At 46.6% G+C, this 26,035-nt stretch overlaps 1 protein-coding gene across 1 annotated transcript; it reads right to left on the reverse strand.

Moving 5' to 3' along the window:
• Positions 1–6,792: 6,792 nt before the first annotated feature.
• Positions 6,793–17,737, reverse strand: C23H1orf115 (chromosome 23 C1orf115 homolog). Its single transcript, XM_072948719.1, has 2 exons — positions 17,303–17,737; positions 6,793–9,265 (listed from the first exon to the last, which is right to left on the reverse strand). Exons 1-2 carry the CDS (start codon positions 17,597–17,599, stop codon positions 9,146–9,148), a joined length of 417 nt encoding a protein of 138 aa, XP_072804820.1. The 5' UTR covers positions 17,600–17,737; the 3' UTR covers positions 6,793–9,145.
• Between the last annotated feature and the right edge of the window lie 8,298 nt (positions 17,738–26,035).

Below are 26,035 nucleotides of genomic sequence, written 5' to 3' on the forward strand. Positions count from 1 at the left end.
GGCAAGGCTTCATAGGGGAGGGGGCCGTGAGCTGAACCATGGGAGAGAAGCAGAATTCCAAGGGTGGAACTGGGAGGCAGCTGACAGGAAGGGGCAAAGGCCAGGGGGTGGCCTCTCCTGGCCAGTCCTGGCAGTCCTCTACCCCGGGGAACCTTGGTCTAGAGGGAGAGCGGGCAGAGGGTGTGGTGGGGCTGGGGAGAACGGCAGTGGTGCCAGAAAAACAACCTGGATGCCTCTCGTAGGCAGGGCACCGAGGCTGCTGGGGAAGTGGTTCCCATTGTCTCTGTTTCCTCCGTGGGGGGCGCTTTGAGAGGAGACGGCAGGTCTCTGTTGGTGGCCTTGAGGGCTCTTTAAGAGCTCAAGAGGAAGGCAGACCAGGAAACAGCCCCCTTGAAGAAATAAAAGCTAAGCAAGGATCAAACAACGGCAGCCGTGATTTTATGAGAAGCAGGCTGCGAGAAACTTCCTCAGACTCAGCACACCAGGCAAAGAAGGACTTGTGGGCCATCCACTTCAACCTCATTATTTTACAGAAGAGGATGCTCGGGCCCAGGGAGGTGAAGTGGCTGGTTTAAGGCTGCATGGCCCATTGCTTTCCGGACTCCCCGTACAGAGCCCAGATTACTTCCAGGGGCTGAGAGCAAGCGGAAGGGAGGACCCAGGTCCCTACTCCCTTACTCCTGAGTTAGCAGGGGAGGGTTCCCAGTTCCCAACCAGGCAGGACAGCCCCTGCCCAAGTGTCACACGGAGGGCCTCAGCACGGCTCCCCGGCAGGGACTGCTGCTCCCCACCCCCTGTACATCAACCTCCTTGGCTCTAAGGCCCAGGGTGTCTGCGAGGCCTGGTTCCACCTCCAGGCAATAAGGAGAGCAAGAGGGGCCGGCCGCGCTCACAGCGGAAGGCTGCTCCATGCTTGCCAAGGTCAGTGACACAGGCAGGGCTGCTGCCTTCTTCCCACCACCCCCGGCCTTCTCTCACCTCTGGGCCTTTGCACATGCAGATCCCACTGCCTGAAGCCCTTCCGTCCCCCTGTGCCTGGGCAGCTCCTGCTTATCCCGCAGGCCTCTGCTTTGATATCCCTGCTTTTTGGGAAGCCTTCCCAAGACGGGGTGAAGGGCCCCTCGTATGGGCCCCTGGGTACCCCCAACCCACACACACACACACATACACGCACACATCACACAGGATTGTCTGAAACTACAATTGACTGCAAGTTCCCTCAGGACCAAACCTTACCTTGTTTATTCCAGAAATAATAACACAGTGACACATACTGAGCTCCTCCTGGGGCTTTCACTGCCTCGAGAACTAACTCACTCTGTCCTCCTGCTAACTCTACGAAGTGAGTAGGGTTATTACCCCCATTTGTCAGACGGGCAAACCCTGGTCCAGAGAGGCCGAGCCTCTTGCCCAAGGTCACACAGGCAGTGAGCTGCAGGGACGGATTTCACCAGGGCAGTGAACCCGACCACGTGCCGCCCAGGTGTGTCTGTTAGGAGTGCTGTGTGCGGACAGCTTTTCTGAGAAGAGCCCTTTCAAGATTGTATCAGCCTCTGAGAGCAGGTTCAGCTAAAGGCACAGCCCTTCCCAGGGCAGCCCACATCCACGGACTGATCAATGTTGGGTATCAAGGCCCGACCTTCCCCTGACAGGCCGAGTCAAGCCTGCAGGGCTTTTCCAGCATCAGCGCTCCGGTGGGTGGGCTGAGGGCTGGGCTGGGCTGGGCTGGGCCTGCATTGCAGCCCAGCTTCTCCCTCTATTCAGTTGTGCCTCCTTCTCCTTGGGGTTTGATCCCAAGGCATCCCAGTAACCACCTGCACACTAATCTCCAACCTCCAACAGTCCGTCTGACGCCAGGACACATGGCTGTAACCATCCGTCCTGTTGCCTTCCAGGGGAGAGGCGCCCCCAACCAGCTGGGTGCTGGCAGACAGCAGGTGCTCAGAATTTATTTGTGATAAAGAAGAGGTGGTGTATTCACACAATGGAATATTATTCAGCCACGAGAAAGAAGGAATTCCTGCCATTTGTGATATGGATGGACGCTGATGGCACGATGCTAAGTGAGACAGGTCAGAGGAAGACAGATGCTGTATGATCTCACCCGTCTTACAGCAGAATCTGAAAAGGCCAACCTTGTGAAAACCGAGAGCAAAATGATGGTCTGCAGGGCACAGGGATGGGAGAGATGCTGTTTAAGGGCACGGACTTGCAACGAATAGATGAGTAAGTCATGAAGACCCAACCCACAGTACAGTGAATACAGGCAACAGTATTGTGCTGGAACCGTCAAGCTTGCTAAGAGACTGGATCTTAATTACTCCCATCAAATGCGCACATAAAAAAGATAATTACCTGACACGCCGGAGGTGCTCACTGAGGCTACAGCGGCAATCACATTACTATACCCAAATGCAGCAGATTAACACATTGTACACCTTACATGTACACAACGTTATATATCAAATATATTTCAATAAAAAATGTTGTTTGAATAAACAAGTGAACATAAACAAAGAGACTCCGTGGGTGATTCCCCAAAAGTGCATTTTTGCCTTCCTGGTCCTCACTATTGTTAATACCAGGCCAGCAGTTTCCCTGCATGTTTATGGTCAGGGGGATGGAGGCCCCCGCCCACCACTCCTTCCCCGTCGATCTCAGGCTGCCTGTTTGTCCTGTGAACACTCTGTGCCCGGGGCGGGGGTCAGTGCGGTGGGGGTGGGGGGCGTTGACAGGACTCATTGCAGATAAGGCCGGTCTGGTGTCCAGACACAAGGCCACTGGCATACCAGACCAAAGTCCAGGCTGAAAGTGCAGAGTCCTTCCTCGTGGGTGGTAGAGACTAAAAGCTACAAACAAACCCTTTCCTGCCACCTCGGGCACTGCCTGGGTAGGTTGTCCCCGTCAGCCCCCTGCAGCCCTTGATCCTGGCCCGGCTGCTCACCCCCAGCCCCGCTCCCCGGCAGCGGTGGCTCCGGCTGGGTTTGTCTTCCAGCAAAGGGAAAGGTGGGGCTCTCATCTGACCGTGACCCTGGAAGCCACTCGCAGGGATAAAGGAGTTTAGGGGAAAAGAGGATGGGGAGGCAGGCTGTGTCTTCTTCCCCGCCACCCCCACCCCCAGCTCCCCTCCACTCTGCCGGGTTCCTGCCCTCGCACTCTCCCCCTCACCCCATTCCTCAGGCTTCCTTCCCTTCCTTCCCACAGGTCAGGGCAAATGGAGAGCTGAGCTGGGGCCCCTGGGGAAGGTGAACACTTAATACCCTGCATGCTCCGTCCTGAATACACCCCATATGTCATGTTCCAAATAAGCCTCTGAAGTAGACACAATTTACTCTACTGTTCAAAGAACCCAAACCAAGCCCTGAAATTCAAAGGAGTTGAGGAACCTGTCCGAGGTCACCCGGCTGGAGGATTGGAAGCCAGGATGTGGATGCCAGCGCTGATCCAGTCCCGCAGGGTGGCTTCCTGCTAGCCTTGGGGCTTTGGCACCTGGCCCTGGGGCCCCTGGGGCGAACAGGGGCGGGCCGGCTCCGGGAGGCACAGGGACCTATCAGGAGGAATAGTTACTGTGGCGGCAGAAACCACACCAAGCAAGCACGGCAGACTTCAGTAAACTCAGCCTCACGGCCTTGGGGTCCCAGACCCCATCCCCAGCCCTGCCCCACGTCCTCCCCTCTGTGCCTTGACCATGCCAAAGCGGCAGCTAAGAATCTCAGCATTTCAAAAACCAGGAGTGTGCTGAGCGGGTAAGCACCTTGAGTCTTTCTAACTACTTGCATCACAACCTTGGAGCCAGGAGCCCATGTTGAATGTGATTCTCATTTGAAGCATCACCCTTCCTCATGGTCGCTGGTGGTAACAGGAACCTGAGAGGAAAGGAAATGGAGAGGCAGTGGAGCTGGCAGAAACATGGAAGCTGTGGGTTCTGGTTTCAGGCCTGTTGGCCATGGCATTGGAGCAGAATTCCCTGCCTTCCCTGGGCCTTAGTTTCCTCAGCTATCAAACCCCCAAAATGATAACAATAGTATCTCTCTCACTGACTTTTTTGATGAGAAAGAGATGAAACTGAGAATTAAATTGTTGTCTTTAAGCCACCCAGCACAGTGCCTTGTTGACTGACAGAAAAATGCAAAACATAAAGGCTGTGAGTTAAGTTTTATTGGGGGATCTCACTGAGGCCTGGAGCCCAGCCTCTCAGGGAGCTCCGAGGTGTGCGAGCACAGGAGAAACTGAGCTAGGCCTCTTTGCTATTTTGAGTGATTCCCTGCTACCAGTGGGTTGATCTGAAATTCTTTCACCTAGAGATAATGCATAAGAACTCCTTATTCTCATGTTGCTATTTAGGTACATAATTAAAGTCTGAGTTAAAAAACAAACAAAAACTATATGCACTTTTTCTGTGCAGTGGGGGTGGGACGGGACATGTAGTCAAGCATAAAAAATTACTGCTAATCACAAAGAACAGCCGTTTCAAGTTAATGACAAGTGCTTTTCTATGTACGGGCAGGTGCAATGATCTTGGGTCATTGAGATTTTCCCTATATGCATCTTAACAATCTAGGGCCAGTGTATCCAAAGCACCATAGCTCCTTGTTTTCCTCCATCCTGAATTCCCCTCGGGACCCTGGAGGTGGGCGATGGGGGTGGCTGATGGCTTGATCCTTGTAGAACTGGACCCACAGGCAGCATTGTTTTCATCTCAGCCTCATATCTAGGAGATGCCTTGCTGCATCTTGGTTCTCCTCTCCGGTCCTGGTGTGCAGCTGAGCCATGTCTGGGGGAGCAGGGCCGATCAGAGGAATGGCTCACTGACTTACTGAAACGAAAACACTGAAAGACAAACTCAAGTCTGACTTTGTACGGAAACATGACGGTGATAAAGAAAAGTTCATAAATCACTTTTATGCCCTTTTCTCCTCAACTCTGAAGAGCTCAAAATACACAAACCATCACCCACAACATAAAGAGTCTCTGCTTCCTGGCTCCATGACCTCAGGCATGATAATACCTAACTCGGGATGCTTTCAATGATTAAAGAAGATAAACATGTAAAGGGTTTTTTCCAATGGGTAAGTCCCCCTGACTTAAAAAAAAAAAGAAAGAAAGAAAGAGAAAGAAAAGAAAAAGGTTATGTCACCACTATCTACTTCTACTGCAATTCTAAACATCTGTAGGAAGCAAAATAAAAACAAAAACAAAACAAATGATCTCTCTCCATTTTATAAGAAGAAAGCAAGTTTGGGTGGCAGGTTTTAACTCTGGAATTAAAGGGCAAGTGATGGGAAGTGTAAGCTCTCAGCTCTGTCTGTGAGCACGTCTGCCCTGATTCTTCTGTCTGCTTTGAACCAGATACATCTACTTAGAGCCTTGTCAACCGATTATGCAAGAGGCATCACCTGAGAAACACCTTTTAAAAAAAGCAGAGCCAGTGCTGGGAGGTGTGGAATTTTGATCCTCATTTCTATCTCTGGACAGAGCTGCAGGATGCAGGGCACTGTGCACTCCTGGGACATCCGGCCAGCAAGCCCCTTTCTCCCCTCCAACCCCCTCCTGTCTCTGCCCACCCCCCCACTCCGTGCCTGTGTGGCTTGTGCAGCCACTGGGCTCCAGCACTGAGCCTTCTAGAAAATCTAGAGACCTTCTTTCCCCTTGGCAAGGATGCTCGGTGGAGTGGTTTGGCTCAAAAACAACTTTGCCTGAACAACAACAAAAATTCCATGTATTATGAATTTGTCCCCATTTCCCCATGAACGTGTTGACTGAAAAAAAAAAAAAAACAGCACAACCTGAAAGCTGAGTTACGTTTTACATTCGCAAATGGTCAAGGGAGTTTGAGATTGTTTTATTCGGGAACCATCTGGGCTTTTGGCAAAATCACAGAGCCTGTCAAATGCAGCCTGTACAAGGATGCTGACGGCGTTAGTTTATTTTTTTGTCCTTAACTTTGTGTAGAATTTGTGTTACAAAATAAGTTTACAGGGATATCTATAAAGTTTTCACAACATTTCAGGGATGATGGCATCACAAAGTTAAATTCAGTTCATCTCTGCTCCTGCAGGAAGACAGGGGACATCACAGGTGCTGGAAGTGCATTGATGGCTTCCTACTCCCACGACCACTCTCCACTGAAGGCACTGCCATGCTCGGGAGGACTATTGGTGGGTGTGGAGGGAGGTCTGAGTTCAAGTCCTGCTCCTAGGTGCTTCTTGGTCATGGACACTGGTTGGAAATTCTGTGCAAAGCACAGGTGCTGGGCAGGGGACGGCAGGGGTGATTCCAAGGTGGCTGAAGACATCAAGGACTTGGCTTCTGCTCTGCTTTAAGCCTAAAGGTATAGGGACACACATGGCCCCAACCCTGCCTGTGTGGCTTATCTGACAGCTGCCCAGCAGCTTTCCTCTCAGTCCCACCTTCCTTACCACCCAGACCTTTCCTGATGCTTCCGTAGGGCTCAGTGAGCGGGCGTGCCACGCGGGCTGGCACATGGAGCCCACTGGCCAATGCAACCTGCAGCAGCCCCTGGGGGCCAGCGTTTCCCAGCTTAGGCAGAGCAACAGCTCCTTCAGAACCTTCTAGGCTGCTTGTGGAAAATGCAGCTTCCTGGCCCCTGGCTTCTTGTTCTGCTGGGGCTTCTGGAGAACGGCCTCCCTTTGACATCCAAGTGGAGTCCCCAGTGAATCAGGGCCCCTCTCCCGCCCCTTGGTCTCGGGGGCAGCATTGGGCTCCTCCTGGGGGCCCCAGGGAGGGGTCCCCCACCGTGTGAGGGGGAGAAAAACTCTTCACACACAGAAACACTAGACAAATTGGGATTTTATTTACATAATAGGTCAAGAAAAAGATATAAAAGAAGCCTCTTGGTCGGGCATTGAAAGGAAAGTTCTAAAACTCAATTTTTAGGAAGGTGTGGACCCTGATATATATATATATATATATTTAAAAATTGCAGAGAAAGAAAAGGCAAAAAGTTAATCAACCTGTAGCACGGGTGCCCTGTCTCAGGGGGAAATGACTATCCAGCTGAGCAACAATCAAGAGAAGTGCATTTTCTGTGCACACGAATCTGGCTCCCAGGTTCTGACTTTTGAAATGTCTGGGTTAATTCTTAACCAGAATTCAAAAATGTTAGGGCCACATGTGCTTGGCCTTACAGTTATGTCTCTAATTTGGCGGGGAGGAGTCTTTCTTGGACAGTCCTCAGCCACTCTTGTCCCTCCCAGGTCACAATTCCACGTCCCCCAGGAGACTCAACGGGCCTCTCTGGGGCTGGTCAGCGGCACTGGGCCACCAGGAAGGCGTCCCCCAACCCACCACAGGCCCCTTCCTCCTGCCTGCCTTTCCCGGGACCAGCAGGCTGCACAGGCCTGACTCTTTCCCACTAAACACTTTGCTTTTTCTCCTCTTTTCCCTGACACCCCACGCAGCCAGGCAAGTGACAATTATCTCACGTGTGTGAAAATGTGCCATTATCGACTCGCATCATTTCAGCTAAAGCAAGACCATTTGTTTCCTCTTTCCCTCACGAATACGAATGACGCAGGAATGGGGTCCAAGTTCACCTTCCACATGAGCCTCCAGAACTTGAAGCTCATCTCGCTTCGCGGTTACAACGCTCTCCTCCACTCATTCTTCTTTCTGTCCGTCTGTCCATCTGTCTTTCCACCTTCTCCATTTCCCAGCACCATCTGGTTGGGTTTGATGGGTCAAGTGTGAGCACTGCAGCCTCCTTTGATGGGACCCGGCAACTTCTTGGGGCAACAAAGAGGCATGGCCACCGACCCTGGGGACTGGTCAGCAATAACTATTTTGGATTTCTGGAAACCAGGTCAGAACAGTGGCCTGTCGTGGGGGCTGGCCTCGGGCACCTCTCTGTCCAATGGTCCAATGGCAGTCCACAGGTCACCCTCCAGGAGTGTCAGGACAGGATCCTGGCCCACTCTAACTGAACCCAGTTGAGATGACGTCAAGCTGGCAGTACAGAGGGGGCAGGCTGCTACAAAGGCAGCCAGTGTGAGCTCACAGGCCTCTGAGGGTCTGGAAGCACCGACATGGTGCCTCTGGCCTCCCCTGGCTCCACCCAGAGCCTAAGGTTTTCCAGCATGGATAACCCAGGCCTGGTTCCTGTACGTCCCCTTCTCTCATCCAACATCCTTCTTCTGCTTCCTTCGTACCTGTCTCCTACTTTCCAGTTCTTTCTCTAAATCGTGCACTGTCAATTCCAGGTGTAGTGTCTCCCTCTCTCCCAAGTCAGGGCTCCCTTCATCCAGCTGGGTGTAGAGGATGAGGGAGCTGATGGTACCAGGAAGCTGAGTCATGGGGACCCACAACCTGACCTCAGCCAGTCATCTGCCTGCAGGTGAGTCTGGCTGGACCGGACTGGGCTGGACTGGGCTGGACTGGTCACAGCAGCCCTCAGGAGCAGTCCCTCCCTCAAACAACCTGAACTTGCTCTTCCTCCTTCTCTCATCACTACCTGCATGTTCATGTCAGGGAAGGGTGAGGAAAATGACAAGCCTTCATCTAGTTTCAACAGTCATGACATGTCATCAACAGTTTTCAAAGCATCGTAGCCTTCAAAGAGATTTTTCTTCCTTCCTTCTTCTCAAGGCTGTAATTAAACTCCGGGGGGCAAAGGGGTGCAGGAAGGAGATGACTTCAGAAACAAGCAGTTCCTTTGGTGCCCTCAGGATCGAGGCAGCCGGGGGCTGAGAGCCCTGTCAGCCTGCGAGCTTTCCAGAATAGCGTAAATCATCTCACTCCAGATCAAAAGCCCCCACCCCCTGCCCCATCCCTAATCACCACTCTGCTGCCCACCCAGACCGCTGGCTTCTGTCAAGTGTTTGCCTCCACACCACCCCCCTGTCACCTTCACGGGAAGCTCCGGTTTTAGCAAATTAATTCTAATCCCAAACCTGACCTCAGCCTAATTCTCTGCGGGATTGTCCATCAGGGCCACCTGTGTCCAAGAGACATGAAGTGCTCAGCAGATGGGCAGGGATGACTCATTCATAACACTCATCCAATTCGACCAAGACGTTTTTTTTCCTCCAGAGTATTTTGTGGGTTCAGGTCTGAAATGTTCCTGGATTCATACTGTTCCCAGAACACAGGCGTCCATCCCTTCCTGTGGGAGCCCAGGCAGCTCCCACTAGCGGACAAAGGACACCACGCTGGTGGCCACTCCGAATGGGGCAGAGTAGGCGGCGGCGAATCCCTGCAGGCCAATGACGATGTAGCGGCATCCTTTGGTGAGAACCTTCCCAACATTCTATTTTTAGGAACAGAAGAGAAAAGCAACGGGTTAGGAGAGGCAGCTCTGTCATCTTTCATGTACAATGGGGACATACGTAAAGAATCGTTTCGCCTCATTTTCCCAGGGCAAATTAGCAAGTTAGCATTCTCCCACATCTCTGCTGTCCCACACCCAATCCCTTCTCGAGAACACGCGGGGGCTCAGAACAGACATCAGCACCTTGAAAAGGGCTTTCAAGCCCCACTTAGTTCCAGATAATCCAGAAATCCTCCTGGAAACATCAGTGAAGCTGCTAGTTCGAAAACCAGACCTGTTTTGTTGTATTTTTTTAACCAAAGTCCACTCTAAGTTACTGGATCGTCTGAAGTCTAGGTCAAGTTCTCCTTCATTCACCTGATCTGATCAGTCCTCCCTTTACCTCCAGGGCACTCTCCTGTCTGACCCACATCTGGCTCTTTAAAGTCTTCCACTGCCCTCTCATTGCTGCATCTGGGGAAGTCTCAGGTTCCAGGTACAACTCTAAACTCCTTGAAAATAAAGGCTGGGCCTCGCTTTGTTGGTATCCACTCCTTCTCCTTCTCCTCAAGGTCTGGTGCTAGACTGAGGGCATCCAAAGGATTCAAGTGGAGCCGCCACAGAAAAATTAAGACCACCACCATCGACTAACGTTGACTGTGCTGTTGCCCCTCCCCCTTTCTCTCCCCATCCCCAACTTTAGTCACCATCCTCCATGACATCAGCATCCATATAGGTGACTGGGCCTCATCACACACTTTGTCTCTCCGCCCTCTAACTTTTTCAACTCCAGTTACCACTTAAGACCCCTGATCATGATCACAAACCTCACACTGACGTCCGACGCTGCCCGGCAAGCGTCCCCTGTCGGTCTAGCAGGCTGACTTTCTCTCTCTCCCCCAGACATTATTTCTTACTTTCTTCTTTCTCCACGAGCCTCCCTGCCCCCAGGGCACACAGGCAAATGCAGTGTCCATACCTTCATTTGATGATCCCACTTTGTCTTTCACTGAAAGACTCGGAAGTCTGTCTACACCTGCCCCAGCTTCTCCTCCAACCTTGCCCATATTCCAGTGGAGAAAATGGCCTTTTCCCCCCCAAAGTCATTCCCTTGACCCTTGCTGTTGGTACTCTCTCTCACTTTGCCCTCAGATTTCCATTCTCCAACTTCATCATCCTCTTCCTCCCCATTGGATCCTTTCCATTAGCTTACACATATGCTCAGGCATCCCCTTGACTTCACATCTTCTCTAGGTCATGACCCAGGTCTCTGCTCTCCCTCATGCCAAACCAACGGAAAGAGCCATCCACACATTCTGCCTCTACTTCCTCCCTTCTCATCTCCTCTTACTCTGGCTCCTTCCCAAACCCATCCAGGACTGCTTGGTCATAGACATCCACCACCGCCATGTTGCCTGATCCAGTGGACACTTTTCTGTCTCCCTCCACACCCTAACCTCTCAGCAGCTTTGGACATACTTCATGAAACAATCATTTGGCCTCTTGGACTCCACATCTCTGTTTTCCCCTACTTCACATGCAGCCCCTCCTCAGCTTTCTTTACTGGATTATCCCTTCTACCATGCTTTAAAATGTTGGAGTTCTTCAATATCATTCTCTATTTTTTATTCTTTAAAAACAAGTTTGGCTTACAATCTCTCCATAGGTGGTCTCATCCAATTCCAATCACATTAAGTATTTCCTGTAGGCTGATAAATCCCAAATTTGTATCTTTGGCTCAGCCTCAAATATTCAGCTCTCTACTTGAGGTCTCTACTTTGTGAGACCTCACGATTCCTCTGGGATACACTCTCCCTTACTGCAACAAACAGATAAACTTGACTTGGACTGGCTACCAGTATGTTCCTGCAGGTCTCTGGCTACCAGGCTTCAACAAGAAAGACACACCAAGGAGTTAAATTTATCCATGATTACACAGCTGGGAAGAGGCAAAGCTGAAGTCCAATCCCAAAGAAATCTCATCTCAGGGCCTGTGTGCTGAACCCCAACACAGACTTCCCCTCTTTAATGAAGGCAGTATGTACCCTCGCAATTGACTGCTTGCAGCCTGGGCTTAAATTCCAGCCCAGTCACTTACTAAACTTTCCTTGGCCTCAGTTTCTTCTTCTATAAAATGGGAATATTTAGTTACCACCTGATCGGGTGAAGAGGCTTAGATGGGTTTATGCAAGGAAAGCGCTTAGAACTGTGCCTGGCACCCAGTACAGGCAGTCTAAGTGCTTTCACACGTCAGCTGTCTTAGTTGAAAAATAACCTAATTTTATTCTATAATACTTTAGGTTGGGGTGGTCATTTTGAAATCTAAGATATGTTGTTATCTGTTCAGGAAAGTTTCTTAAGACTGTCTTTTCTTATGATTTCTGGCTCACTTACTTCAGCTTTCACAGTCCTCAGAATGATGGAATAAGGTTGTCCTCAGCACTGTATCCCCTGTACCCAGAAAGGTTTCCTTGGGTTGCTTTCAGGCCAAATGAGGAGTTCTGGGGGAGAAAGGTAACCCTGATTGCTTCTTTACATACTCATGTTCGAGACACTGCCTGGTCTACTTCTCAATGAGACATTAGGGTGTGTGTCACTGGGTGGGGGCTGGTGTTGCTAAGATACATCTCTAAAGAAGTGTAATAAAATTCAGTGGGAGAATTTTACTTGCCTATTTGAAAAAATAACAACAAGAAAAATTGTTTTCTGGGAGCCAATATAAAAATCAAGAGCATTCTTTATAAGCCATGCCCCTAGCATCATGGATGGCCCTGCATTCAACTTGACATTTTGGGTGTTTGCATATTCATTTTATGCTGCCTGCTATTTTTTTTTAATGTTATTTTATTTATTTATTTCATATTTGGGGGGTAATTAGGTTTATCTATTTACTTACTTTTAGAGTTGATACTGGGGATTGAACCCAGGACCTCATGCATGCTAAGCACGCGCTCTACCACTTGAGCTGTACCCGCCCCCCGCCTGCTATTTTTAAAAACTGCTTGTTCCCTCATCTTTGCAGTTGAGAAAAAAAACCTACTAAAATAGGTCATTAGGTAGAACACAATCAAAACACAGATTTGAGAAATGTGATGCAAAGAAATGTAAAATATCGACTATTTCAGTGTCATTAGAGGGAGGAGATTTGGAAATCTTTGATCTGAGTAGAGCTTTCAACCCAAATAATCTCTCAGAGCAGCAGAGGGGTCTAGCGGAGCACGGGACAGTGTGGCAGGCTGAATAATGTCCTCACGCCAAGATGCCCACACCCTAATCCCCAGAATCTATGAATCTGTTACCTTATATGGCAAAAGGAACTTTGCAGAAGTGATTTAATTAAGGGTTTTGAAATGGGGAAACTCTCATGGATTATCTGGAGGGGGCCCAATCCTTTTAAGGATTCTTATATCTTTATAAGGAACCCAATAAGGACAACCATCCTTAAAAAAGGGATACAGGAGGAGTCAGGCAAGAGGCAGTGCACTGACAGAAGCAGAGGGACAGAGAGAAAGAGATTTGCAGATGCTATATCAGTGGCCTTGCAGATGGAGGAGGGGACCTCTGGAAGCTGGAGCCTCCAGAAGGGAACAGCCTGCTGACTGCAGCTCAGGGAGGCTGACTTTGGACTTACGGCTTCCAGAACTGTAGGAGATTAAATCTGTGTTGTCTTATATCATGATATCCATGTGTAATCTGCTACAGAGGAACTAATGCAGAAAGTGATGCTTTTGTGGGGGGTCCGAGGTAATCCACTAACCCCAAAGATGTCGGGGTTTCCCTGCCCCCTCCAGTTTCAAGCATGGAACTAGCTCTCAGCAAAGACCCCTGTCCCTGGAGTATAAAATCAAATCTTTAGTTGTGAAATTTGGTCAGGACCCAGGCACAAAGCTGAGGTGGGCGGTCAGCTACAGAAGCTGTTTTTTTGTTTTTTTTTTCTCTGAGTTAGAGCTCATTAAAAACGAATCAGATGAGATGGGGTGCGTTCAGGGAGTTCGTCATACTAAGTGAAGTAAGCCAGACAGAGAAAGACAAATACCATACGATATCACTCATATGTGGAATCTAAAAAAAAATGACAAATTTGAACTTATTTACAAAACAGACATAGACTCACAGACATAGAAAACAGACTTACGGTTACCAGCGGGGAAGAGGGGGTATGGAGGGATAAAGTGGGAGTTTGGGATTTGCAGATACTAATTACTATATATAAAACAGATAAACAACAAGGTGCCACTGTATAGCACAGGGAACTATATTCAATACCTTGTAATAGAAAAAGAACATGAAAAAGAATATATATGTATAAAGGTATATATTATATATATATAAAGGTATATATTATTATAAACACACACACATAACTGAATCACTATGCTGAACACCAGAAATTAATGAAACATTGTAAACCAACTATACTTCAATTAAAAAAAAAACAATTAGAGAAGAAACAGTCAAACGGGGCCTCTCCTCCACCCCTTAGATATAAGCCAACAAATTACAGAACCTGCCACGTGCCAGGTGCGTTCTAAGACCTCTATGTGGATTAACTCATTTACTCCTTACAATAGCCCTAGTAGCATCTCATGTGACAGAGGAAACCGAGGCAGAGAGAGGAGAGCCCTGCCCAAGGTCACGGCTCAGCCTGGCAGACTGGCTCCAGGGCCCATGTCCTAACTCCCTTCTTCTCCCTTTTTCTTCCTCTTGAGCTGCAGGTTATTCCACACCCTGTATTTCCCCTCCCAGCCTCTTCCTAGATGCCCAATTAACAAAATTTAATAATCTTCCTGACCTGCATCTGTCCCTGTGGCATTCGAGGTGCCTGGGAAAGGCTATCTCTTATTATAAGCTAAGTCTTGGGTTTGGTTCCCCCACCCCAGCTCCTCCCTCCACCCTAACTGCTTTTGACACCTGACTGCGGGCTCTGCTGTTCTCTAGCTGTGCAGCCTCGAACAAAGAGCTTAACTTCCTGAAACTCCAGTTTCCTTCCCTGCAAAATGGGGGATCCACAGCCTTCCAAGGTCGTTGAGAGGATTCAGGGATGCGGCACATCCAATATGTATCAGAGCTCCCAGCATCTCATAAGAGCAAACGGAAGTCCCTTTCCCGCACCCAGGAACCAGCCCGCTCACAGCCACTAATGCACCATAGGAACATGCCTGTCATGACTCAAAAATCAGCTGGGATCACTGACTGCCAAGAGTCCCAGGTGCCCAGACTGCCAAGCTCTGAGCCTCCAGCCAGAGGCTGGACCAGCGAGCGCAGCCCTGGGTCCACCCTGCTTGGGGCCACGGGGCAGAATGGGAGGGGGAGCCTATCCTAGTACCGTTCACAAAAGCCAAATACCTTCCTGTAAATAGAAGCAGGAAGGGACTTGGTGAAGGATTTGAGCGGCTAAGATAAAAAGGAACTTTAATCACCTTTCCTTGAAGGAAAAGCCATTCCTTAATCACGTGGCGCTATTTGCAGGCCACTCCTTATTCCACTGGCCCATGTGAGATAAAATTTCTCCTGGGTACTAAAGCAAGGAAAGTCACTTCCCCACATTCCTAGTCAGGCCATGGCTATTCTCAGGGATTTTCAACAAAGAGGGGTAGGTCATCTTCTGTGTTGGAGCCTAGCTGGTCACCTCCTCAGGCACCTCCAAGAAACAGCAAGTTGAAGGGCAGGCAGGAAGGGCACGCCCACCTCCTTCCAACATGACGGGGGTCCTCCTGCCTGGCCTGCTGGTCTACTGAACTAGCGTGTGACACTCTAGAGCGTTCACCTGTCTCATCTCTGCTAGTGCTGCTCCGTCCACCTTGGATGCCACCTCTTCTCGATCTGGAGAATTTCTCTCTTTTTTTTCAGGTGGTGAAATTTACATCATGTAAAAGTTAACCACTGTAAAGTGAATAACTCCGTGGCACTGAGCACATTCACAGTGTTGTGCAACCACCACTTCTATCTGCTTCCAAAATATGTTCATCATCCCCTAAAGGCAAACCCATCCACATTAAGCAATCTCTCTGCATTTCTCCTTCCCTCCAGTCCCTGGCAACCGCCAATCTGCTTTCCACCTTCTCTGGATTTGCCTATTCTGGATATTTTATATAAATGGAATCATACGTATGATATGTGACCTTGTGTGTCTAGCTTCTTTCAATCAGCATTGTGCTTTATCCACAATATAGCATGTACTTCATCCCTTTTTATGGCTGAATAATATGCCATTGTATGTATGGACCACCTGTCATTTATCCGTTTATCAACTGATGAACATCTGGGTGGTTTCCACTCTGGCTATTGTGAATAATGCTGCTGTGAACGTGTATGCATTATACTTGTTTGAGTCCCTATTTTCAATTCTCTTGGGCATAAACCTAGGAGTGAGATTGCTGGATCACATAGTAGTTCAATGTTTATTTTTTTGAGAAACCGCCAAATTGTATTCCACAGCAGCTGCACCATTTTACATTTCCACCAGCAATTCACAAGAATTCCAATTACTCCACATCCTCAACAACACTTATTATTTTCTAGATGATGTTGTTGTTGTTGTTTTAATAATAGCCATGCTAGTGCGTGTGAACTAGTAACCTCGTCATTAACCTGTGCAACCTTGACTCATCCTTCTGCACCAAGGTTTCATGCCACCATTGATTTGAAAACTTCCCTGACTTTATAACCTCACCCCTAAAGATTAACTACCCAGGTTCTGTGGTCATGCCCCATATGCCGGCATCTCCCTGAGAGGCTGTAAACTCCTCGAGGGCATGACTGCATCGTATCCATTTTTGTATCTCTAGTCTCAGCACAAGGCCTGGCACACAGCGGGCACCCCAAAAACATCTTCAGCTCAGCCAGCCTCCAAGCTGAGATTTCCACATTAACAGCTCACCAGCTGAGAGGCAAAAGATGGCTTTTTTGTACTCAACTGGGACCAGGAAGAGAGATGATTCCTCCAAGCATGACTCTAAGCCTGAAAATCCCAACTTCATAGTTTTTATTAATCTATTTTACCACTGCCTGCTTGCATTCTGCTCCCAAAGCTGCTGACATACCTTTACAGAAGATGATAAACCTGAGTTTCTAGGTGTGGAGACTGGTCAGTTTCAGCTATGGTAAGAGGCCACTGGAGGACACAGAAACTGGACACTATATCAGATGGGGCCCCTGGCCTTTGGCCAAGACAGAATTAGTTTTGTGATTTTCTGCTGGGTGGCCTTGTCCAGCCTCAGGAACCAGAGGCAGCAGTAGCTTCAAGTGTTTCTGGGCAGGAGCATCTGGGAACTGCTTTTGGGCCTCCATCTCTGAGGAGGAAACTGCCATTTTATCCCATATTCATACTCCCTCTCTTCCTTCCTCTGTCTGTCTCTCCCCTGCCCCACTCCTCCCCACCCCTCAATGCAAATGACAGTGTTTGCCGGGCCCAGAGCACAAAGATAGCTGCTTGGGAGAAAAGTAGATTCCACAAGTGCATATTTACCGATTGTTGAGCTTCCAGGCCCTGGAGATCACCTTGGGGATATTTGGGGGAATAATTCAAACATTTCTCAGCTAGTGGGATAATGTTGCTCGGAAATAGATAAACTGGGCTTCAATTCCCTGTACTTTCCAACTGGGTCACCTTCTACAAGTCACCTATCCACACTAATCCCTCAGTATTCCCATCTGTAAAACAAAGACACTGATTTCCGTCCCACCAACTACACAAGGGAGTGGTAAGACGTATCTAGAACAAGAACCACCTTGATAAGCGATCCTTGGGAAAGTTACTAACCCGCCGGCACCGCGGTAGCAGTTCGGAGCGGCGCGCAGGGAAGCCGATGTAGTTTCTGTCACTCCCCGCAACTTACTTTGCCCCCCTTCCCCAGCTGACAGAGTGAACAGTTTCGGGGCTCTAGGAGTATGCCACCCGGCGAGGGGGTGGGCGTGGGGGGCCGCAGGGGCGCAAGGCAGCGCGGAGAGACTGAGACAGACCGTGGGGACCCGGCTCCAGGTCCCGGGAGGGCGCCGCGCGTTCCCTGATCCCCAGGGGCAGTGGGGAGCTCCTACCTTGCCGTACTTCTTCAGCTTCTGCCGGTACCTCTTCTTGGGCTTCTCGCCCGGCGCCGACTCCTCCAACGGCTCGTAGCGCTCGGGCAGGACGGCGAGGTGCACCCTCCGCGCGGCCCGGGCCCCCGGGCGCGGCGCCCGCTTCCCGGTCTCCGCCGCCTCCGCCCCGCTCTCCAGATGTTCCAGGATAGCAGTCGCCTCCTCGTCCCCCTCTGTCCGCCCTCGCCCGCGGGCGAGGGGCCCGCAGCGCCGGAGGCTGCTCGCCGCCTGGCTTCGGAGCCTGGCTCCCACCGTCATGACGCCGCGGGCCCTCCGGCTGAGGTCGGTGCGCGGAGAAGCCAACCTTTGCTCCCCGCCCGCGCCTCCACCCTCGCCGCCCCGCCAGGCCAGCCCAGCCCAGCCCAGCCCAACCCAGACCGGACGGGGCGGGGGACTTGGGGTCGCAGCGCCCCCTGGCCGTGGGGCCCTGGAGGGTGGCGGCTCCACCAGGGTCTGGCCTTCGGGCGGTCCGCCCCAGCCGCTGGCATCCCGCTGACCAAAAGGGCGAGGAACACCCTGAAAGCTCAACGCACAATGATCACGCAAAGCACGTTCAACTGCACTGGCGATGAAGTAAGTGAACCCCAAATAGTGAGATTTCATTTGCCCACGTGCAGACTGGCAGAGGTGATACCGATGATGATGTTGGTGGTGGTGATCGTAAAAGATTATACTCAGTGCTGCTGAGGATATGGTGAGATAATGGCTATAATACAGTATTCATCGAATGCAGACTGGAGACAAGCTTTTGGATAGGCAATCAGGAAATATTTATCAAGAGTTCTGAAAAACAGCTATAGTTTTCCGTGTGCCTCTGCTGAGGAAACATTCAGAAACACAAAGCAGTGTGTCCACAGTGTTAATCGCAGTCTGACTCCAGGCAGAAAGTGAAGCAAACCAATAGGGGTGGGCAAGCTAAATTCTGGTGCAAGAATATGACATCATATGATGGAAACATTAAAAATCACGGTTTTCAAGAATATCACTCTAGTAGATATGCATTCTCAGATATGTGAATCTCTGTTCAGAATGCCTTGCTTTCTTATGTGACTAAATATCTTTTAAAGTATTTATATATTAATATGTACTTTATACTTTAAAGCAGTAATATTATAATAATACTTTAATACTATAAAAATGTGTGATACGTTTAAGAATAATTTGGATATATTGCAATAAGTACATAAAATATTCTGAATTTAGCACATTAGAATATCAAAAATTAGTTTTGTGATTCCAACTTAAAGTGTAAAATCAAATAGTTGATTGGGACTTACAAGTTTTACTTGAAAGGGATACAAACTTTAGTCGAATTTACTGTAAGAAGTTCATAGTCTTGGGAGTTTGAAATTGATAGATACTGACAGGTATATACAGAATAGATAAACAAGTTTATACTCATAGCATAGGGAAATATATAGAAGATCTTGTGGTAGCTCATGTGAAAAAGAATGTGAAAATGAATATATGTATATTCATGTATGACTGAAAAATTGTGCTCTACACCAGAAATTGACACATTGTAAACTTATTATAACTCAATAAAATTAAAAAAAAAAGAATTTCACAGTCTTGTACATAGTTGAAGTACTTGAAAAGCAAATCACATAAATTAAATTTATAAAAGTCACTTAAAATGTTTAAGATAATTAAAGTAAGTGAATAATAAAAACCCCTTACAGTGACTGTTAAATTTTATTAGATTTATAAATAAAATGAAACAATACTGAATCTAAAAGGTGATGGGGAGCCTGATTTGTGGATTTGTAACTTTACTAAAATAGCAATTAATTTATAAACAAAAGCAGATCCTAACTGTCCCTTTTCTGAGTACAAAACTGACCTCAGAGACCCTCCCCGCCAACTACATAGCAAATGGAGACATAGGTGGAATGTTTTGGGATTGAAAGTGTACATTTTTGTCCATAGAAATACTTTTCAAATATCACGACAACATTTGGCTTTACTGTTAAAGACCAAACACTAGAGCAACTGAAAATTGACCCCCCCCCCCGGTTAAGTCTCTATGAGCAGTGAGCAAGCAGGACTCAAGGAGATGTCATTAGACCCCATCTGTATGTAGCTCACTATTGTCTCTTTAGAAATTATTCAGAGTAGGGAGTGCTTCCCTTGCTCCTGGGTGAAAACTGAGGCTGTCCTGCCATTTTTGTGATTGCACAGTAGTAATCAAAAATCCCAAAGTTACAAATATGTTCGCAGTCTATATAATTTCAAATCTTACAATGTCCAATTCCCTGTAATATCCAGAGACTCGACCTTGATTTAAAAGTGATCCTTTTTCCTCCCACAGAAAAAAGCCAACACCTGCAGGACTGTGCTGACTAGCAGAAGCAGCAAAAATAGCAGAAGTATGGCTTTCACCTCAGTAGGCCTTTCAAAGCTCTTTGGAGTGCAGTCGGTTATAAGCTAACTTGCTAAATTCCCTCCCGGACCCGAGGAACTCTGGAACGAGTTCATCTCCTAACCTCTGCACACCGGAAAGAGAGCAGAAAGGGCTGAGTGCCAATCCATAGGACTCTTTCCTTCCTGGTGAGAATTTAGGAACCTGTGCTCCAAAGGAGCAAAACACTGGAGGGCTAAGATTCATGAATATCTACCATCAGTTGAGTTAAAAAAAATGCTTAGAAACCTCATAGTCCTAAAAATAATTGCTTGTTTGGAATAACTAGCATAAAACAGTTACAGATATTTAATTGAAAGCAGTTTGCTTGTAGACATATAAAAGCTTAATATTTTAACCTTTTGTTTTGAAACAAATGTGTGAATTTGGAAAGAAACAAGAAGAGAGGAGGGATCTGTATGGTCCTGAAGTTTTATGAATTAAAGTTGCTTAAAATTATTAGTTTATTTGGATAGGCTTAGACACAAGAAGAAACGTTATCTCTGGAGCTAAAGAGAACTTTATAAACAACAAAACAGACATAACCGGTTTAATTTTCCAAAGACTGCAGCTTAGAGTGAGAGGGGGAACAGTTTTGAATTCAAACTAAGTCTCAGTTTTAGGGCAGCCCCAAAAGGGAGGATGGTCACCCCCTCCCACCTCTTCTCACGCTAATAATTTCTTTTTTAAAAGATTACTTTTAATTTGGGAACTTCTATGTAAAATATCTTCTAGTTCAAAAAGGTGGTCAAAATAGATAGCATAATAGGAGGGGGGAAATTTAACATTTGCATTTAAGTATTTTCTTAAACAACGTATCTGTGGTAGATCTGTGGGAGTCCCATTCATGCAGATGCCAATGAATGCCAAGTTGGGAATTTCAGGCGTAGGACATTTTTGTTTCATGTAAGGAGTTGGATTTCTGCATCAAAGATAAGGATCAAAGACTGGAGGTAAATGCAATGTAAGCCTGGGGCTAAAGTTAAAGGAAATGTGCTACAATTGCAAAACGAGGGTCTTCCAGAAATTGTTTCTCCTGAAATCTAAAGGTTATTTTTTTTTCTCTTTCCCAGAGAGAGCAAGCATTTTCCTGTCTTGTGTTTACTTCATGGGGCTGACAGTTAGGAGCCCACGGAGAGTCAGCTGAGCAGGAATTAGACCGAGCTCCCCTCTGGGCAGCCCAAGCCTCAAACTTCTGGGCCATCACCGTCAAGGGGCCCAAGTGTTTGATCTTGTCAGCACTGGGGCTGGAAGGGGGCTGGAGCACAGAGTCAGCATCCGTTCGCGGCTGGCTTCTACGCCAGCAGGGCCCTGGCATCAACCATGCTGGGAAAGTTCGAGAAAGCCTATGTGCTTCCCAGGGCTACCCTTCTGCCGCTTTCTCAGCACCAATTCTGGGGATAAGGGGGCCACGGTAGGGCCGAGTGATTTGTTTATTTTTTATCTGGGGCTCTTCCAGATTCCAGTCTGGCTGCCAGCGTGCAGGTCACTAAAAGCTTGGCTCTGTCCTGCTCACCCGCAGGAGTTCCCCGGCACCCAGCTCGGCGCCTGGCCCGGGGAATGCGGGCTGCACGGCTGGCTGCCCACCCGTGAGAGGCTCGTCCTTCCCTGCAATTCCCTTCACCAAGGCTTCCCTGCGTCTGCCACCAATGGATCGATCATGCGACATCAGAAGCAGAATCAGAAGTCTCCTGTGGATCAAGCTTTAAAGTGTAATGTATAACATTCAAAATCATTCTTCGACTCTAGAACGGAATTATATCTTACTTGGTTGTATTTATCCAAAAGCAGCTGAAGATTTGGGAAGCAACTGAGCTGTTTGCACCTAATATTGATAATAGAAGAATGTTATGTGTAGAGAAATAAGGTCACAATTATGAGCTTCTGAGCTAAAAGAATATTTCTGACAAAATCTGAAAAACCTGCATTGATGTGTATTCTCCTTTGCCAACCATAGGCCATTCTAATATGTTCTAATATAATAAAAAAAAGTCTTTTTCCCTGAAGGTTAAGATGTCTGAATAGCTGGTGCTGTGTTTAGAAAACAGCAACACGGAAAATTATCCTGGTTTACACGTACTGTAAAACTAAATAATTATTTAGACCTGTATTTTGATATGACAATAGAATAGAGAAAAGAAATTTTTGAAGCTGATGGGGGGTGGGGGAAAAAGATCACTAAAAAGATCTCATACTAGGATAGAATTTAGTACAATAAAAATTTAATTGGAGACGTGAAACTGTAGATTCTAAACACATTAAGAGAATTGAATAGGAGAAGTCAGAATGTGTTTGTCTGCATTTAGCCAGAATGCGCAGACATAAATCTCACACATATAGCTGTGCACGGAGCCATTGTAGGTGAGCCAGACAGCGACTAAATGAAATTCCTGTTCAGTACACAGAAGGTGGAACTGCTGAGGTTTTTCTATTTACTGTCATGATGTGAAGCGATGAAACTGACTTATCCTTTTGCCAGTGGCTGAATACAGCCCAAAGTAGACAGCAGAAACTAAAACAGGAATAACTCAGAACTGTCAAATGCTGACCCCTGTAAACTGAAAATGAATGGAAACATTTGGACAGAACTTCACTAACAGAGAAAGTTACTTCAGAGCTCTCTAGACCAAAGAAATTTCACTCTATATCCTTTGGCTCACTCTAAGGACAAAGGCAAGAACAAACAGAAACTTGAATTTCATCTAAGAGTTTAATAATTACTATTAACACTGGTATCACTATTTTGGATCTGTTTCTTGTATTGGCAAGTAAAATAAATCAGTGATTCTATTAGCTTTGCATCAAGAGCTTCAGAGTGACAACTGTACGAGTCACTTATTATAAAACAAAAGAAGATACAGTTATAGCTTGAATATAACGTTAAGAATTTAAATATGGTTGTGGGTAATATTAGGACTAAATTGAAAATTGCTGTGAACCTATTACATATGTGTGTCTATACATATGTGCAGATAGATAGATAAATGGGTAAATAGATATTTTTTTTCCATCTCTATCCACCAAAATGGCCTATAGGTCACATCGTCCTAGGAGCACAAAGTCAAATAAGCACTTCTAGTGCTCACAGTTTGGTCTCTAATATCAATTTCCACTGAAAGGAAATGGGGCTTAGAAAAATGGGCTGATTGCATATCTGTGATGGGGAAAGTAGAAGATGGCCTTTGTTACTAGAAAGCAAATACTTTAAAAAAAATTGTGCATTTTAGGCTACATGGACCAGTTAAAGGATTGCTTTGGCTAACAGCATTTTGGCCAAAACATACACATGCGTGCGCGCACACACACACACATGCACAAAACTAATGAACACAAATAACTAAAACAAATTTAGTCAATGAAAAGCCATTCTAAGAGGGAAAAAAATGTACAGTATATAAAGAACGTGGTTATAAAAGTCTGGCTTTTGGATGTTATTTTTACCTCTCTTGGTTTTTGGCCCTGTTAGATTCACACAGTATGAAAACAATGTTGAATTCCATCAAGCTTCAGAGAACTTATGAAAGCATTACATTTTGATATGAGGGATCCAATGGAATGAAACCGAGGTACTTTTCTAGCCAGATAGAAAGACATTTAAACAACCTGAGTGAATCAAAAACTTGCAAAATTCAACTGAAGCCGTAAAGGGCATTAGTCAACTCTGTGAGCTCGCAGAAGAAACAAATGTGCTCTTAGATAAATCTAGAGAATATGGGCCACGAGACTGAGTGCTTTTCAGGGGCAATGGGGTGTCTGCTGTATAGACAGGACACAAGTGAATCCTGGACAGGGGATTTCTCTGACCCCTAGTGGTTCTCTCTGGTAATAACTGGAACTAACAACAATTTCAATGTGTCAAAATTTTTGAAAAGATCTCAGCTTTTCACTGTTGAGTATAATGTTAGCTGTGGGCTTGTCACACATGGCCTTTATGTTGAGGTATGTTCCTTCTATGACTACTTTTTGCAAAGTTCTTACCATAAATGGATGTTGAATTTTGTCAAAACCTTTTTCTCCCTCTATTGAGATGATCATGATTTTTATTCTTCAGTTTGCTAACATAGTGTATCATATTGATTGATTTGCAGATATTGAACTATCCTTGTATCCTTGGGTTAAAATCCACTTGATCATGCTGTATGATCATTTTAATACACTGTTGAATTTGGTTTGCTAATATTTTGTTGAGGATTTTTACATCTATGGTCATTAGTGTTACTGGCCTGTAATTTTCCTTTTCTGTGGTGTCTTTGTCTGGTTTTGATATCAGGCAGATGCTTGCCTTGTAAACTGTATTTGAACATGTTTCTTCCTCTTCAGTTTGTTGGAATAGTTTGAGGATAGGTGCTACCTCTTCTTGAAATGTTTGATGGAATTCACCTGTGAAGCTGTCTAGTCCTGGACTTTTTTTTTGTTTTTGGGGAAGTTTGTTTGTTTGTTTTATTACTGATTCAATTTCATTACTGGTATTTTTATGTTCATATTTTCCATTTCTTTCTGATTCGGTCTTGGGAGATTGTATCTATATAGGATTCTATCCATTCATTCTAGGTTGTCCACTTTATTGACATATAATTGTTTGTAGTAATCTAATGATCTTTTGTATTTCTGTGGTGTCAGCTTTAACTTCTGCTTCATTTCTGATTTTATTTGGGGCCGCTCTATTTTTCTTTGTGAGTCTGGCGAAAGACTTACCCATTTTGCTTGTCTTCTCAGAGAACTAGCTATTAGCTTCATTGACCTTTTCTATTTTTTAAAAATCTCCATTTCATTCATTTCTGCTCTGATCTTTATTATTTCTTTCCTTCTACTATCTTTGAGTCTTTGTTGTTGTTGTTCATCTTTTTCTAGATCCTTTAGATGTAAGTTTAGGTTGTTTGAGATTTTTTCTTGTTCCCTGAGATAAGCTTATACTGCCATTAACCTCCCTCTTAAAACTGCTTTTGCTACATCCCAAAGATTTTGGATTTTTTCATTTTTATTTGTCTCGTTATTTTTTGATTTCTTCTTTAATTTCTTCAGTGACCCATTTGATTGTCTATTAGCATATTGTTTAGCCTCCACATATTTGTCTTTTTTGCAGTGTTTTTCTTGTAGCTGATTTCTAGGCTCATAGTGTTGTGGTTTGAAAAATGCCTGCTTTCAATTTTTAAAAATTTATTGAGACTTGTTTTCTGGTTTAGTGTGTGATCTGTCCCAGAGAATGTTCCATGTGTACTTGAAAAGAATGTGTTTTCTGCTGCTTTGGGATGGAATGTTCTATATGTGTCATTTAAGGCGTGTTTCCTTGTTGATTTTGTCTGAATGATCTGCTCACTAATGTAAATGGAGTATTAAAGTTTCCTATTCTTATTGCGTCCCTGTCAATGGCAGGGGGGTTCTGGGCCTGGGCCTGGACCACTGATGTGCATGTCCAGGTTCTGGGGTGGCTGGCTGCATGTCTCTGGAGGTCCAGCACTGTTGCTGGCCTGCTGCTGTGTAAGGTCAGGTCCCAGGACTGGTGTTGACCAGCTGGTGGGTAGGTGAGTCTCCAGGGCTAACAAGCTACAAGGAGGATTCCAGTATGGTGCTTGTCAGCACCACTGTTCTGGTAGAACAAGCTCCCAGGAGTGGTTGCCATCAGTGTCCCTGTCCCCAGGGGGAGTTCCAGTTGCCTTCTCTCTGGGTGGCTCTCTAATATCAGCAAGTGGGTTTTACCCAGGATCCTTTCAAATAACAGCTCTGCAACTGGGTCTCAGAGCATGTGAGATTTTGCACATGCCCTTTAAGAATGAGGTCTGTTTCCTATAGCCCTTCTCAACGCAAGCCCCACTGGCCTTCAAAGCCATGCATTCTAGGGGCTCATTTTCCCAGTGCAGAACCCCCAGGCTGGGAAGCCTGTTGTGGGACTTGGACCCTTCACTCCTTGGGGAGAAGCTCTGCATTGTGATTATCCCCGTTTGTGGGTTGCCTACAAGGGGTGTGAGCCTTGCTTATACCACATCTCCGCCCCTTCTATCCATCTCACTTTGGTTTCTTCTTCCTATCTTTAGTTGGGGGAGATCTTTTCTGCTAGTCTCTAGCCTGTTCTCATCAATAGTTGCTCTGTAAATAGTTGTAATTTTGATGTGCCTGTGAGAAGCACTCAGGCTCTTCCTACTCCACTATCTTAATCACCCTCTCCCCATCACCTCTTCTTTATTCATTCATTCATCAATGGATTCTTAGGTTGTTTCCATGGCTTGGAGATTGTGAATAATGCTCCAGTGAAAACAAGGGTGCAGATATATTTTCAAGTTAGTGTTTTTGTTTCC

The sequence above is a fragment of the Vicugna pacos genome, chromosome 23, assembly GCF_048564905.1.
Source record: "Vicugna pacos chromosome 23, VicPac4, whole genome shotgun sequence".
NCBI lineage: Eukaryota > Metazoa > Chordata > Mammalia > Artiodactyla > Camelidae > Vicugna > Vicugna pacos.

Excerpts from the sequence above, each read along its gene's own strand:
- C23H1orf115 (XM_072948719.1), bottom strand. The coding sequence starts at position 17,599 with ATGACGGTGGGAGCCAGGCTCCGAAGCCAGGCGGCGAGCAGCCTCCGG. Across the intron at positions 9,266-17,302 it reads AGCTGAAGAAGTACGGCAAG|AATGTTGGGAAGGTTCTCAC; the intron begins GTAGGAGCTCCC and ends TCCTAAAAATAG.